This window comes from Scophthalmus maximus, chromosome 19 (assembly GCF_022379125.1).
Source record: "Scophthalmus maximus strain ysfricsl-2021 chromosome 19, ASM2237912v1, whole genome shotgun sequence".
Lineage (NCBI taxonomy): Eukaryota > Metazoa > Chordata > Actinopteri > Pleuronectiformes > Scophthalmidae > Scophthalmus > Scophthalmus maximus.
The window spans coordinates 3,531,749-3,544,668 of record NC_061533.1 but is presented as its reverse complement, the minus strand read 5'-3'; the positions used below and the strand labels follow the sequence as shown (position 1 = coordinate 3,544,668).

The following is a 12,920-nucleotide window of genomic DNA, read 5'->3' as shown; positions in this document are numbered from 1 at the left end:
ACGGAATTAGTTTGATTAGTCATGAATTAGTTCCCCAAAGTCCCCCCGACTTTTATGAATTGTACCGTGGCTTTACAGAACAAATTGGAATTAATATCGCGGCGTCTGATCCAACTTGGATCTGATCTCCGGCACCAAGCTGATACGGTGGAAAGAGGCGAGTCGTGAAAAAAGAGCTGTCGTTTTTTTTTGTTGGGGACGAACTCTCCCAAGTTTTGAAAATCCGTGAAGCTGCTGGTGTACTTTTAGAAAAAGGCAAAGTATCCCCAGCGGGACCAGCGGCAGAGTTACAGTTGGCTCGGGATATATATCGGTCGAGAGTCGTCTCCGCGCTGACATTTTATCTTTTACCCCCTTTGTGACCGGCCCGACACTCATTTCAGCTCTGGCCTCCCTCCGTTTTGATCCGCTGTGTGTGTGTGTGTGTGTGTGTGTGTGTGTGTGTGTGTGTGTGTGTGTGTGTGTGTGTGTGTGTGTGTGTGTGTGTGTGTGTGTGTGTGTGTGTGTCTGTGTGTGTGTGTGTGTGTGTGTGTGTGTGTGTGTGTGTGTGTCTGTGTGTGTGTGTGTGTCTGTGTGTGTGTCTGTGTGTGTGTGTGTGTGTGTGTGTCTGTGTGTGTGTGTGTGTCTGTGTGTGTGTCTGTGTGTGTGTGTGTGTGTGTGTGTGTGTGTGTGTGTGTCTGTGTGTGTGTGTGTGTCTGTGTGTGTGTCTGTGTGTGTGTGCGTGAGTAAACCGGTGTTTGCTCTCTCCCACAGTGCTCGGTGACCTGCGGCGAGGGGATGGAGAGGCGTCTGGTCACCTGTCGCATGGGAGATCAGTGCAACGGAGAGAAACCCGAGGCCGTGAGGCCGTGCAGACCCGGGCCCTGTCACGGTACGCCCGTCATTCATGGAGAACTGAAGGGTCATTAATCGGTTTCTCTCGTCGCGCTGTGCCTCCCTCGGAGTAAAGGCCAGTGAAAGGACGAGACTCCGAGTGTTGCGCCAGTGTTGTGTCATGCGATGCCACAGCCAAGTATGGAAGTGAAAGTGTTTGTGTGTTTTCCTCAAATGACACCATCAGTTCTGACTGGATTCATCTCGTGGAACACTTCTTGAGACTTTTTCCACCCTAAGTAACTCCTCTGGTTCTTCTGTCCTCGCTGTGGTTCAGTGTCAATCAACAGCACACACACACACACACACACACAAACACTCTATCGAGCATTTGTCACTGTTAATACTGACAGATTAAATTTGGACACTTTCCCATTATGTGAATAAGCTGCTAATGCTCGAAACTTCTCCCCGTCTGTGCGTCCTCGTGTATTCGCGTTTCAAAAAGATAAAAAGATTATCGCCATTAGTTGCCGTCGTTGTTTGGATTCCGAACAGAGACCCAACTTATGAATCCTTTTTTTAATTATTTTTTTTTATTGTTGCAGCAGACACATTTTTTTTATCTACGGTTTGGAGAGTCTTGTAGGATTCTGGGGAACCACGCCGGGTGTTTATCTCGCAGAGGAACAAAATGCTCGAGCCCATGTGAGGCTACAAACACTTCCCTGTCCGTCTGCCTCAGTGCTCCGCGGTGCGTCCACCTGCACTCGGCCCTCCTGACCTCTGTCCACGGCCGCCCGCTCACAGCCTCACACTCTGTTGTGCTCTTCAACTTTTCAGACGAGCCGTGCAACGGGGACAAATCCATCTTCTGCCAAATGGAGGTCCTGGCGCGCTACTGCTCCATCCCGGGCTACAACAAGCTGTGCTGCGACTCCTGCACCAGGCGCAGCGGCGCGCTGACCCTGCTCCCCGAGGCGGCCGAGGCGGAGATGGAGCACGTCCGCTTCGGATCGGCCTCCCAGCTGCTGGAGACCTTGACGGCCTCTGCGGCAGCCAACGGCACCGGCGCCGGTAAACAAGGCGCGGGCGACAAGGGGTCGGCCGGGAAACACGCCAGCACCCCTGCGCCCCTGAAGAAAGCCCCGTCAAAGGTCACGGCGGCGCCGAGGCGGGTTCCGCGACACGCGGCTCTCGCCGGCAGGGGGCCGCGCGCCGTGGCGGCGTCTCCCCTGGCAGATCCCACCGAGGGTCAGAGGCTGAGCGGCTCGACGGGAAGCCGGCGGCCGACGGCGCACTCCGAAGTGGAGAGATGAGAGCGACGCCCCCTTTCCCCCCTTCAGGACTCTTTATGGACATTAGATAATCCGGCTTCACCCTGAGTCTTCTCATCCCACAAACACCACAGAGAGAGAGAGAGAAACAAAGAAAACAAGAGATAGAGAAAAGAAAAGTGCTGGTTCACTTTGTTTGTTGAGAGTTCGCCTGTTTGCCCCTTGACACAGACTCCAGACATCACGTCTCACAGCGAGTTCCCACATCAGCATTGGAAACGCAACCTGCCCGTGTTGCTTTGCCGTCACACCTCATATTTGGACCGAAAGCATAAATTGATAATTTCAAGGTGAAGGAAGGGTCACGTGGTCCGGAGGGGATTTTCATCCGTGTCAAATGAACGGCTTGAGGAAACGCAGCTTCGGTGGCAGATAGTGAATCATTCGAGGGATACAAAAACAGCCCAGAGGACAGGTTAGGATTCAATATACACGTACCAAGTAGATACCATGAAAGAAACGGACTTCTTCACTCAGGCGCAGGAAGGTGTTGGCATTTCCCTCTTCCTCCGGTCCTGTCCTTTAATGAATTAGGCCCCGAGTGTCTGCGCAGCGGGTGGCGAGGAGGAAAATGTCAATAGGTGCGGCCATTAGGGCCGATTCCGTCTGTGGGAAAATCTATGCAGGGCATGAAATGTTTCACTTCTTGCATTCGCCATGTTGTCCTTTGTTTATGTGGCTAGTAAACGAATGAAATGCCTCCGTCTTACATGATGAGAGGCTCAGTTTGTGAGGCATCTCACCTTGACGTTCAGGACAAACGGACAAAAGAATATTTCAAAGATCGAAACGAGGTGATCTGATACAGCTGAAAATCCCCCTAAATGTTACAGTCAGCCATTTTCTTGCCAAAGCGAATAAATAAAGTACTGTACCGGTACTCGTGGGTTTACTTGCAATGTACAGAAGTCAGACATGGGACTCTGATTGAGTGCGTTTTGGAAAGTTGACCGGAGATGAACCAGTGAAGACCATTAGGAAAATGGTTTCTTTAGTTGTATAGATTATTTTATATATCCAGCAATGTCTGTTGAGTGGCACTCTTCATTTTCTACGGAAATGGGTATTTATAAAGGTTCCTGTAAATACTGTACATGAAAATATCAGTATTATTTTTCAGAAAAAGCTAAGGATACTTTGAAACACCCAACTTTTTAAAAAAAAAATCAAATTAAAATAACGGAGATTCTTCTGAATGCTTAACCTTTTCAGTAGCAGTAGCAACCGCTCTCTGAAAGGATCAAAAATGATGATTTATTTTCTCCCTGAATTCTGCAAAAAAAAAACAATCTGCGCACGTATTATTTTTAAAAGTTTGACATTTTTGGGAAATGCACTTCGTGCCAAAAGCTGGAGGAGGAGATGGAAACGACTCTCGTGTCTGTAGGCTAACTACGAAGCTACGGTTAGTTTAGCTTAGCACAACGACTGGCTATAGAACAGCTAGCTTACTAAAGAGCATCGATTAACTTTATATCTTTATCTTTGTTTATTTGTAAAAAAAAAACACCAAAGTTTTTTCCACATGTTAAGATTCTGAGTGTACGACTTTCAGCAAGAAATTGAAAAAGCATATAGTTCCAAACGTGTCAAATAGTTTTCACCCCGGCCTTGACCTCTTTCTAAATGACAAGTGTGTGTGGTGCTAGCCATCAACCCCTTGTCTGGCTCGTCTGTACTCGACTCCTTGTGAAAGTTCTTTCTCAGAAAGTGTGAAAATGTCACGTTGAAGAAGGGAACGCGTTTGTCAATGTGTCCTCTCAACGCTAGACGTTTCTGACAGGACGCTCGTGTTCAGCTGGGAAATTCTCAATGCATCAACCAAAAAAAGAACTAAAGAAAATTCAACCTGACAGGTTACTATTGAATTCCAAACACACATCAAAGCTGCATTAAGCAATTTTTGACCACTAGGAAACACAGCTCTCATTCGCTCATTAAGTGCTAACGGCTAACCGGTTAGCACGCACTCGCTTACTGACTGATGCACATCCGGAGGCCGAGAACGCGGTGAGAATGAGCTCGTCCGTTGGCTCAACCCCTTGCGCGTGCGTATTGTCGAGTCTCCTGGAATTCCAACGCTGGCGGCCAACGACATATCATCCCACATATGTTTGTTGAATTTACTCTTTTAAAGCATTTCAATTCTGTGACTTATTGAATTCATTTTTGAGCCCATCGCAGCGGACAATATGTTCGTTTTGAAAAGAAATAATCACTTCACCTACCTCTCTTCTTTCGCCTTTTCCCGCCTCATTCAAATATCTGCCACCGTCAGAGGAACGGGAAAAACTGCGGTGCCGATTGATCCGCCTATTGCGCCGCGGAGAAGAGGAGCGAGCAGCCAATCACGTTGCGACCTCTTTATCGTCCTCGGGCCCCAGAGAACACGGCCGCGACCACACATGTAGCCCGGACGCATAGAATCCCACTTACGTTCATCCACCCGATGGACGTAAGTGGAAAGACTCGCTCCGCTTTCCGCTCAGACTTTGGTCTCCACCGAGCTCCTCGGACAAAAACCCCCCGAATCTGTGCCTCTTCAGCCGCTCGATTATCGGCTGCATTCACCAGCTCCCTGTTAATGGCTGTGTGGCGCTGCGGCGGCTGGAGTGAGCGACCGTTTCACATCGCACAGAACTATTCGAATACTTTGTGCATCAAAAGTGTGCTTAATGGAGCGCGCAGCCTCGCGCCCGCTCCTCGGTCTGAACGAGGTTCTGGGGCACGTGCTGTGTTTGCAGGAGCGACGACTTTTAAAAGAGGTTTTACTGTATGTGGAACGGTTTTGTTTTTTTTCTTCTTCTTTTTTGCTTCAAAGTAATTTCTAAATGGCTTTTTTTTGTTATGGTTCAGGAGAGAAAGCTATTTATTCCAAAAAAAGAAAAAAAAAAAAAAAAAGGATTTCCTCACAACCACCATGCATCTGACTGCAATAGCCAAAGCACACGTTTTGTGTTTTCAGCAATAGCTCGCAACTATTCACACTCACTCCTGTGTGCCAATGTATAGTACATGTATATAGCATTGAGTACATGAATATTTATTGAAAGTTAAAGGGTCCTGCTTTGTTTTTTACAGCGTGCGAGGTGCCGGCTGATCAATAAGCTCCAGCAGACAAACCATAGATCGCCATCTACATTTTCTACTTGTAACTGGATTTCTACTCGTCTTCTTTTCTTTCTAAAGAAAAAACATGATAGGATAGAAACGACATTGTTCCCTTTTTGTAAACAATTAGATGTAAATATACATGCTCAATTTTTGAGATGTTTTTTACCTTTCTTGTCAGAAAGCTGTTTTTTTCCCCGCAGCTGTTTCGTAGAAGTCGTGAACGGAGCTGTGCCAACCGCAGCGACATGTACTGACCAGACAAATGCTTTATTATAACCAATAAAACATGAATAGCGTAGCACCAGTAACGTTTTGTTTTTTTTATAAATGCTGTTTGTAGTTTGTCAGCGTTGTCTTACCATTTGACATTTCTCTTTTCACACCCTTTACTCGCTGCCCTATAAAACATTGCTGCTAATGTTGTAGAGAGCTTGTAACGATACGTAGGATATAGTTGTAGATGTTACGTTGACAATCCCTGAGCCTCAGACAGATATTGCTGCATAGGATTCTCCATGTACTGTATCAATACCCCCCCCCCTCCCCCTGTGCTATCGATAATAATAATTATAATAATAATAATAGCGATTGTCACGACTGTCAGTCACTCTCTGCTCTATTCTGCTTTTCTATGTATTTGTGTAGATTGAAGTGTACACTACTGATACTGTTTGTTGTAATGGGGAGCACATAGCAATAAAAGATATGATCGACGACTCTTCGATTTCTTGCTTCCCAGCCTCTCTGCTGCCGCATCGTCTCGGCGTCTGCGGGGTTCAAAACGTATAATTAGTTACACGGATTAAGTCCGGCATTATTCCGATTACGCCTATTCTTATCGTTTCATTCATTCATTTCCACAGAAACCTAAGTTTCTTTCAATCAGTCAATCACATTTTATTCGTACAGCCCATGTTCACGAATCACACTGGGCCTCATAGGGCCGAACAAGTCGCACAACCCGGAAAACCTTCTCCCAGGACGGACAGAAGTGCAGGAGATATGGCGTGTTGCAGAGCACGTCACCCAAATATCAACATGTCGAACACTTGGCGTGAGAAGAGACGTCGTCTGACATAAATGTGGAGATCTAACTATGTTTTAAATTATTCATGCAAAAAAAAGAAACCATCTGACAGAGATGGAGGGAGAGAGAGAGGAGGCGAGGCATCCTGACAAGTATGGAGAGTAGCAGTACTAGTACATGGAGGTCAGTGCATTGTGTATCTGAACAATCCTGGATCCTATAGAATCCTTAATGATCCATGACGCGACCACGGCCACCGAATTCCTGCATCTGCGGTGATGAAGCAACAAGGACTCCGGGGGGGGGTTGAAGAAGTCAAATCAATGGCACGAATTAATGGGACACTGATGTGATGAAGAGCTCTGAGGGAGGGACGTGTCCCCAGACGGTCGCTGTGACTGAGGAGCAGGTGCGAGGCCGAGCCGAGCGCGAACCGTGACGAGCTTCATCAGAAGAGGGAAGTTACTGTACTCTGGACTGAGAGGGCGTCGCCTCCCGCACTGAGACTAGGAGGCTTCTTGTTTTTGATGCAAATGGTCAGTAATTTCTTAACTGTACGTTTCGATAAATCTTTCTAAAAACAAAAGAGAAGAGGATTTTTTTCTTCAGGTACCAATCTCAGCTGCGGATCAGCAAATGTTTGGCGTCGGACTTTCTCCTTAGAATGAGTTTGTATTTGGTTTTGATCTTTTCCTTGCAAAACTCAAAAAAAAATATAGAATTAGAATAAAAGGAGCAGGAAATAGAATTCAGTGAGCCTCCACTGCTTTCTGCTGGGAGAGGAAAAACACACATCGCGTCGCCTCAACTTCAACTTGCAGACTGCACAGGTGGAGACAACGTGCCAGAGGCCATCAGGCCCCGGGCCACGGTTACAAGCAGCCGTCGATATGGAAATGTCAAGCGTAATTACTCGAGCGCTGTCGTGATATATCGACCGGAACACCAAGCGGAGAGCGCCGAAATTGATTCCGGGCCGCGAAGTAGACCAGCAACCAGGGAAAGTCAAACCTCGGTCCCTGTTTGAGGCGTGAACAGGAGCCTCTTCGTATCACAGCAGCACTTGTTCACTGTGTTTACCGTGGCACATCATTTGCTCCCTGAGTCCGCATCTGTCACAGATTTCTTCCTGTTAAAAGGGAGGTTTTTTTTGTGCTTTGCTCATTGTGGGATCTGTTGGGTTTTCCCTGTGATATTGTTGCACCGACCTCACTATGTAAAGTGCCGTGAGACAATGTCTGTTGCGATATGGCCCAATACAAATAAAACGGAATTGAATTACTTAGATCCTCACGTTCGGTCCCAACGTCGCATTGACGAATGCGGTGAGTTTTACATGAACAGAGACGTTATTGAATTAACCCCATCAATCACCTTCTTCCAAATGAGGTTTATGTTTAGCTGAAATAATCTCATCTGCGACAGAACAGATTCATTGATTTTACAATAGACAACAGCGGTCAGTGGAGCGGACGACCCCCCGAGACATATCCCACATGTTGGTTTTTTTTCGGCCTGTATCGATCAAAGTGAGACGTTTCATTCGTCTGAAATACTTTTGGCCTTTTAGTTCCAATTAAGTGAAACTGCAGCCGTTTCAAAGTCAGCGCAGCGGAACATCGATGTCACGTGTGCAAAGGTTCATGGACCTTCATACGTATACACACAAACACAGTCGGATGATATAATGAAATCCATTACCGAGAATGGGCCCTGTTCCCTTATGCGTCTGTTTTGCCTCTTGATGTATTGATTGGAAATGGATTATGATGGACGGCGGCGTTGTGAGGAGGAGGTGGCTCAACGCTCTCTGTGGCTGCAACGGGACAAAACAAGTAGAGAGACTTCCATGAGTAGTGGCGGCTGCGGCGTCGATTATATTGTCAAACACGAATAAACGTAATTTAACTAGTATGAATTATAGTGCGTTAACCGTCGTTTGGGAGGCGAAGCGGCGGAGACGCCGTCGCTGGACGTGAGCTGGTGCGTCTCGGGCCACTCGACCCAACTGGACCTTGAGACAGTTGAGGCTTCATCCGGAGAGACAAAATCACAAAGAGACGCGCGGAATCATTATTCTGACACGAATGAAACATAACTCTGACACCTTTTTTTCCCCCAGCAGGATTCAGATTATGTCTTGTTAGGATTCTGACAGCGGCAACAAAAGCTGGAAGTGGTGGCGTCAACATCCTTCTAGGTTGGCACACGTCGTACGTCTGATGGACGCAGCTCATATGAGAGGAATATTTCAACACTGGATTAGTCTGGTTTCTAACATTTCAACAGAGATCTAGATTGTTTCTAGGGGCTGACACTAACGATTATTTTCATAATCGATTCATCTGTTTTTTTTCTCCATTAATCGATTTGGTCCAGAAAATGGTAAAAAAACGTCGACCGTGTTTCCCAAAATCTGAAGGTGACGTTTTGATTTGTCCACACACCAAAGATATTCAGTTTACTGTCGCAGAGGAGCAAAGAAACCAGGAAATATTCACGTCAGCTGAAATAAGACAATTTGGACTTTGTTTCCCCATAAAAACTACTCAAGCGATTAATCGGTTATCAAAATGGTTGGCGATTAATTTAGTAATCGATTGACTGTTGCAGCTCTAATTGATTCCCACTAAGGTTGAATTATTCCAAATCCAAACCCTTTTTTTATTTTTAAGGTTGCAGATTCTCTTTTGACTCGAATCGATGGGATTTCTACAAGAGATGAATAATAATAATAATAATAATAATAATAGTACATTTCAATACTAGAGCACGTTTCATTGCTAAAAGCAATCTCAAAGTGATGACAAGAACAAAATCCCCGAGAAATATCTGACAGGCAGACTTTGTCCAAACAACAATAAGACGAAGAAAAGCGGAAAAACCCACAGCTCCAGAAATCCTCCTCGTTCTGCTCAAAGCTGCTTCTTCTGAGGAGACGGGAGCCACAACATCGGTTCACGTGAGCGCCTCGCAGCTCGGTTGAGCGATGCCATGAGACAGAGCCGTCGCGGGGAACACAGTCGGTGGCTGCGCTCCACGATAAATAAAAATAATCCGGAAGTGACGGGCGGAAAACCACGCTCCAACCTGATTACAGCCACGTGGCAGTAAATTAGGCCGACAGGCAAAAATAATGAATTCTCTCTGAGGAAAATTCCTACTTCACTTCGTCTCTCTCTTTGCTCCTCATCAGGTGAGATTGGGGAGAATGTTGATTACACCATGGGATCAACCACACACACACACACACACACGCACACGCAGCGTGACGTACTGTCATTGTGCGCTCAGAGCTCGGGCGTCTGACACTGAGCCAGAAGCCACGGTGCATGACTGATGAGCGGCTTAATCCTGCGAGCTGACAAACTGTAAACTGCTTCGCTCGTGGCTGGCTGCTTTTATTTGCAGTGCAGCAGAAAAAGAAAGAAAACGTGACGTGAGCCCGCACTGTGGAAAAAAAAGGCTGATGTTTGACATCGTGACATCATTGCGCGTTAGAGCCAGATGCTTTTGATTTATTGATTTATTCTCCGTCCCCATCCGCACATCACTGACATGCATTCTGCATTCACCTACAGTACAGTGGGATGTATTCATCCATCTGCTCCGATATATATTCCCTGTGGTTATTACAACTGCAGGTTCACGGGTGCAAACAAATGCTATCTTTCAGTATCATTTCCACACAAATTACTTTGAATCATTGAGGCAGGTGCTGCTAAGGGCCTGTGACTGTGACTATGAATATTCATGATATGCAAATGACACAGGCCCCGCCCACCACAGCTGCTCATGCTAGGTTGACTGGTGGAAGAATGTGCGCAACAAAATGGCTAGAGGCAACATTCAGCCAAAAACTTTCACAAACTGCTAATGCTAATGCTAACTGTCTGATGATACACCCGCCGACCTCACGTGGATGCTAACTGCTAATGCTAACGCAAACGGTCTGCTGACACACCCGCCGTCCTCTCGTGGATGCTAACTGCTAATGCTAACACTAACTGTCTGCTGACACACCCGCCGTCCTCTCGTGGATGCTTACTGCTAATGCTAACGCTAACGTTCTGCTGACACACCCGCCGTCCTCACGTGGATGCTAATTGCTAATGCTAACGCTAAAGTTCTGCTGACACCTGCCGTCCTCGTCCATGTGACAACACCTCTATAGTAACATGTGATCAGATACAAGTCGCTAAAGTAAATGTCAGACATTTTAGAGGACAGGAACAGAAGGAAAACACTTTTTTTGAGTGGAGGGGGCCATTGCTGCCTGAAAAAGTAAAAGTGCATAATCAATATAATTATTACATGTATGAACATTCTTTCATTTCCGCCTCACATTCTACAAGTTGTCATGTTTTCAGTTGCTGAACAGAGTACGTGTCACAGTCCACTCAGCGATGAAGGGACATTGTCGCAGGTGCATCACAGATCTGAAATCAGTAAACGAGGCACAAGAGCTTTCTCATCAAGCAGAAAAGAACAACCACATTTACTGACGTTTGAATTCATTGTCGCACTGAGGCGGGATGAAACGGGTGACTTGTTTTTAGTATTGACAGTTCTGGCCGGGTGAATCCAGCCCAGTGGCCGGCTGCCAAATGACGGGCGGGCGGGCCGGCTCGGCTCAGTGTGAACCTTTTTTTGCGCGACACTGTGTGTCCAATCGCTCAAGTGGACGAGACGTGAGCTTGTCAGAGATCGTTAACGAGACGCCTCCGCTTGGAAGACATGCGAGGGTTCTCTCGGCCAAACAATGGTTGTTTTTGTGCGGCGAGACACGACTGCGATCTGACACGACGTTGCGTTTGTCCTTTGTTTCGCTGGACAGATCAGGCTGACGGGCTCCTTTTGAGCTCCGCAAGTGGCATCAATTAAATGGGAGAGGTGGCAGTTCCCCAAAGGCAACAATCAACATGTTTATTACAGGATGAACGACCGGTGACATGGGTTTGTAACGTGTGCAAGCGATTTTACAATCTACACCAGTTATTAAGTCTAAACCTTCACTGAAAATCCATAATGTGTTTACACTCTTGACATGAAATCATTCATTTTAAACTCACAGGAACTTTGACAGTCTAACATTACAAAATAAATACATGAAAAAAGGTGCACAGAAGTTTAAACCTCATTCTGCCCCACACCAGTCCAAAACAAAAAAAGTTTCATCCCTGGTATTAATTTGTGATCAACACACTCACACCACAGGGCACGTTTGTGATGATTATTAAAGTGATATTTCATACAAAAAGATTTTCTGACTTCTGTAAACCACTTTGCGACCACTTCCATGCAGAGATAGTCACATGGAAGTGGTCCCAACTCTGACTTTTCAGAGTTGGGACCAGGAAGCAGAGTTGCAGTCTTACACGCTTCTCTGCGCTTCTATTACAGCAGTCACCCCCACAAAACCCCATAGAAACTGTTTCTGCCCCACGACCACTTCAACTATCTAATCCAAAGGGAAATAAAAGAGGTGTAATTCACACAAATCTCATAAAGATCAACACAAAGCCTATAAATGAACCTAACAATAGAACAATAAAATGTGGATTATTTAATATTAGGTCACTCCCATCTAAATCTTTGTTAGTGAATGATCTGATAACTGATCAGCACGTTGATTTATTCTGTATGACTGAAACCTGGCTACAGCCAGAAGAATATGTTAGTTTAAATGAATCAACACCTCCCTCTTATAATAATACTCATATTCCTCGGACCACAGGACGAGGAGGAGGAGTAGCAGCAATCTACCAAGCAGACTTATTGCTTAACGCTCGACTTAACCATAGTTTTAACTCATTTGAAAGCCTAACTCTTAGCCTCCTTCACCCTAGCTGGAATTGTCAAAAACCAGTTATTGTAGTCGTTGTTTATCGACCACCAGGCCCTTACTCTGAATTTTTATCTGAATTTTCAGACTTTTTATCTGAGTTGGTGCTTAGCACAGATAAAGTTATTATAGTGGGTGACTTCAACGTTCATGTGGATGTTGCCAACGACAGTCTTAGTTCTGCCTTTAATTCGCTCATAGACTCAATTGGTTTTACTCAACATGTAAACAAACCCACTCACTGTTTTAATCACACCCTCGACCTCGTTCTGACCTATGGCATAGACATTGACAATCTTATAGTATTTCCTCAAAACCCTCTGTCCGATCACTACTTAGTTACATTTGAATTCTCCATTAATAACTTTACTGAATTTGGAGAAAAGTTCTATTACAGCAGGTGTCTATCAGAAAACTCTGTTAGTAAATTCAAAGAAACAGTTCCTTCGTTATTTACTCTACTGCCATGTGTCGATACAGTGCAGGATCGTTATCAAAACTTTACTCCCATACAAATTGATGATGTTGTTGATAGTGCAGCAGCCTCACTACGTTCCACACTTGACACTGTCGCCCCTCTGAAAAAGAAGACAGTCAAACAGAGGAGGATAGCTCCATGGTTTAATGCACAGACACGCGCTTTAAAACAGACGTCACGTAGGTTAGAAAGGAAGTGGCGTTCCAATAGTCTAGATGATTCTCACCTAGACTGGAAAAATAGTTTAATTACATATAAGAAAGCCCTCCGAAATGCCAGAACCAATTATTTTTCTTCACTAATAGA

General features: G+C 45.6%; 1 protein-coding gene across 2 annotated transcripts in view; it reads left to right on the top strand.

Annotated features, from left to right (window-relative positions):
- Positions 1-5,980, top strand: part of adamts3 (ADAM metallopeptidase with thrombospondin type 1 motif, 3) — a 113,582-nt gene extending 107,602 nt beyond the window's left edge. For both annotated transcript variants that reach the window (XM_035638733.2, XM_035638734.2), the window contains 2 exons: positions 754-871; positions 1,657-5,980. In XM_035638733.2, the coding sequence (XP_035494626.2) occupies positions 754-871; positions 1,657-2,132 (594 nt within the window). In that variant the 3' untranslated portion in view covers positions 2,133-5,980. The remainder of the gene's footprint in view (positions 1-753; positions 872-1,656) is intronic.
- The last annotated feature ends 6,940 nt before the right edge of the window (positions 5,981-12,920 follow it).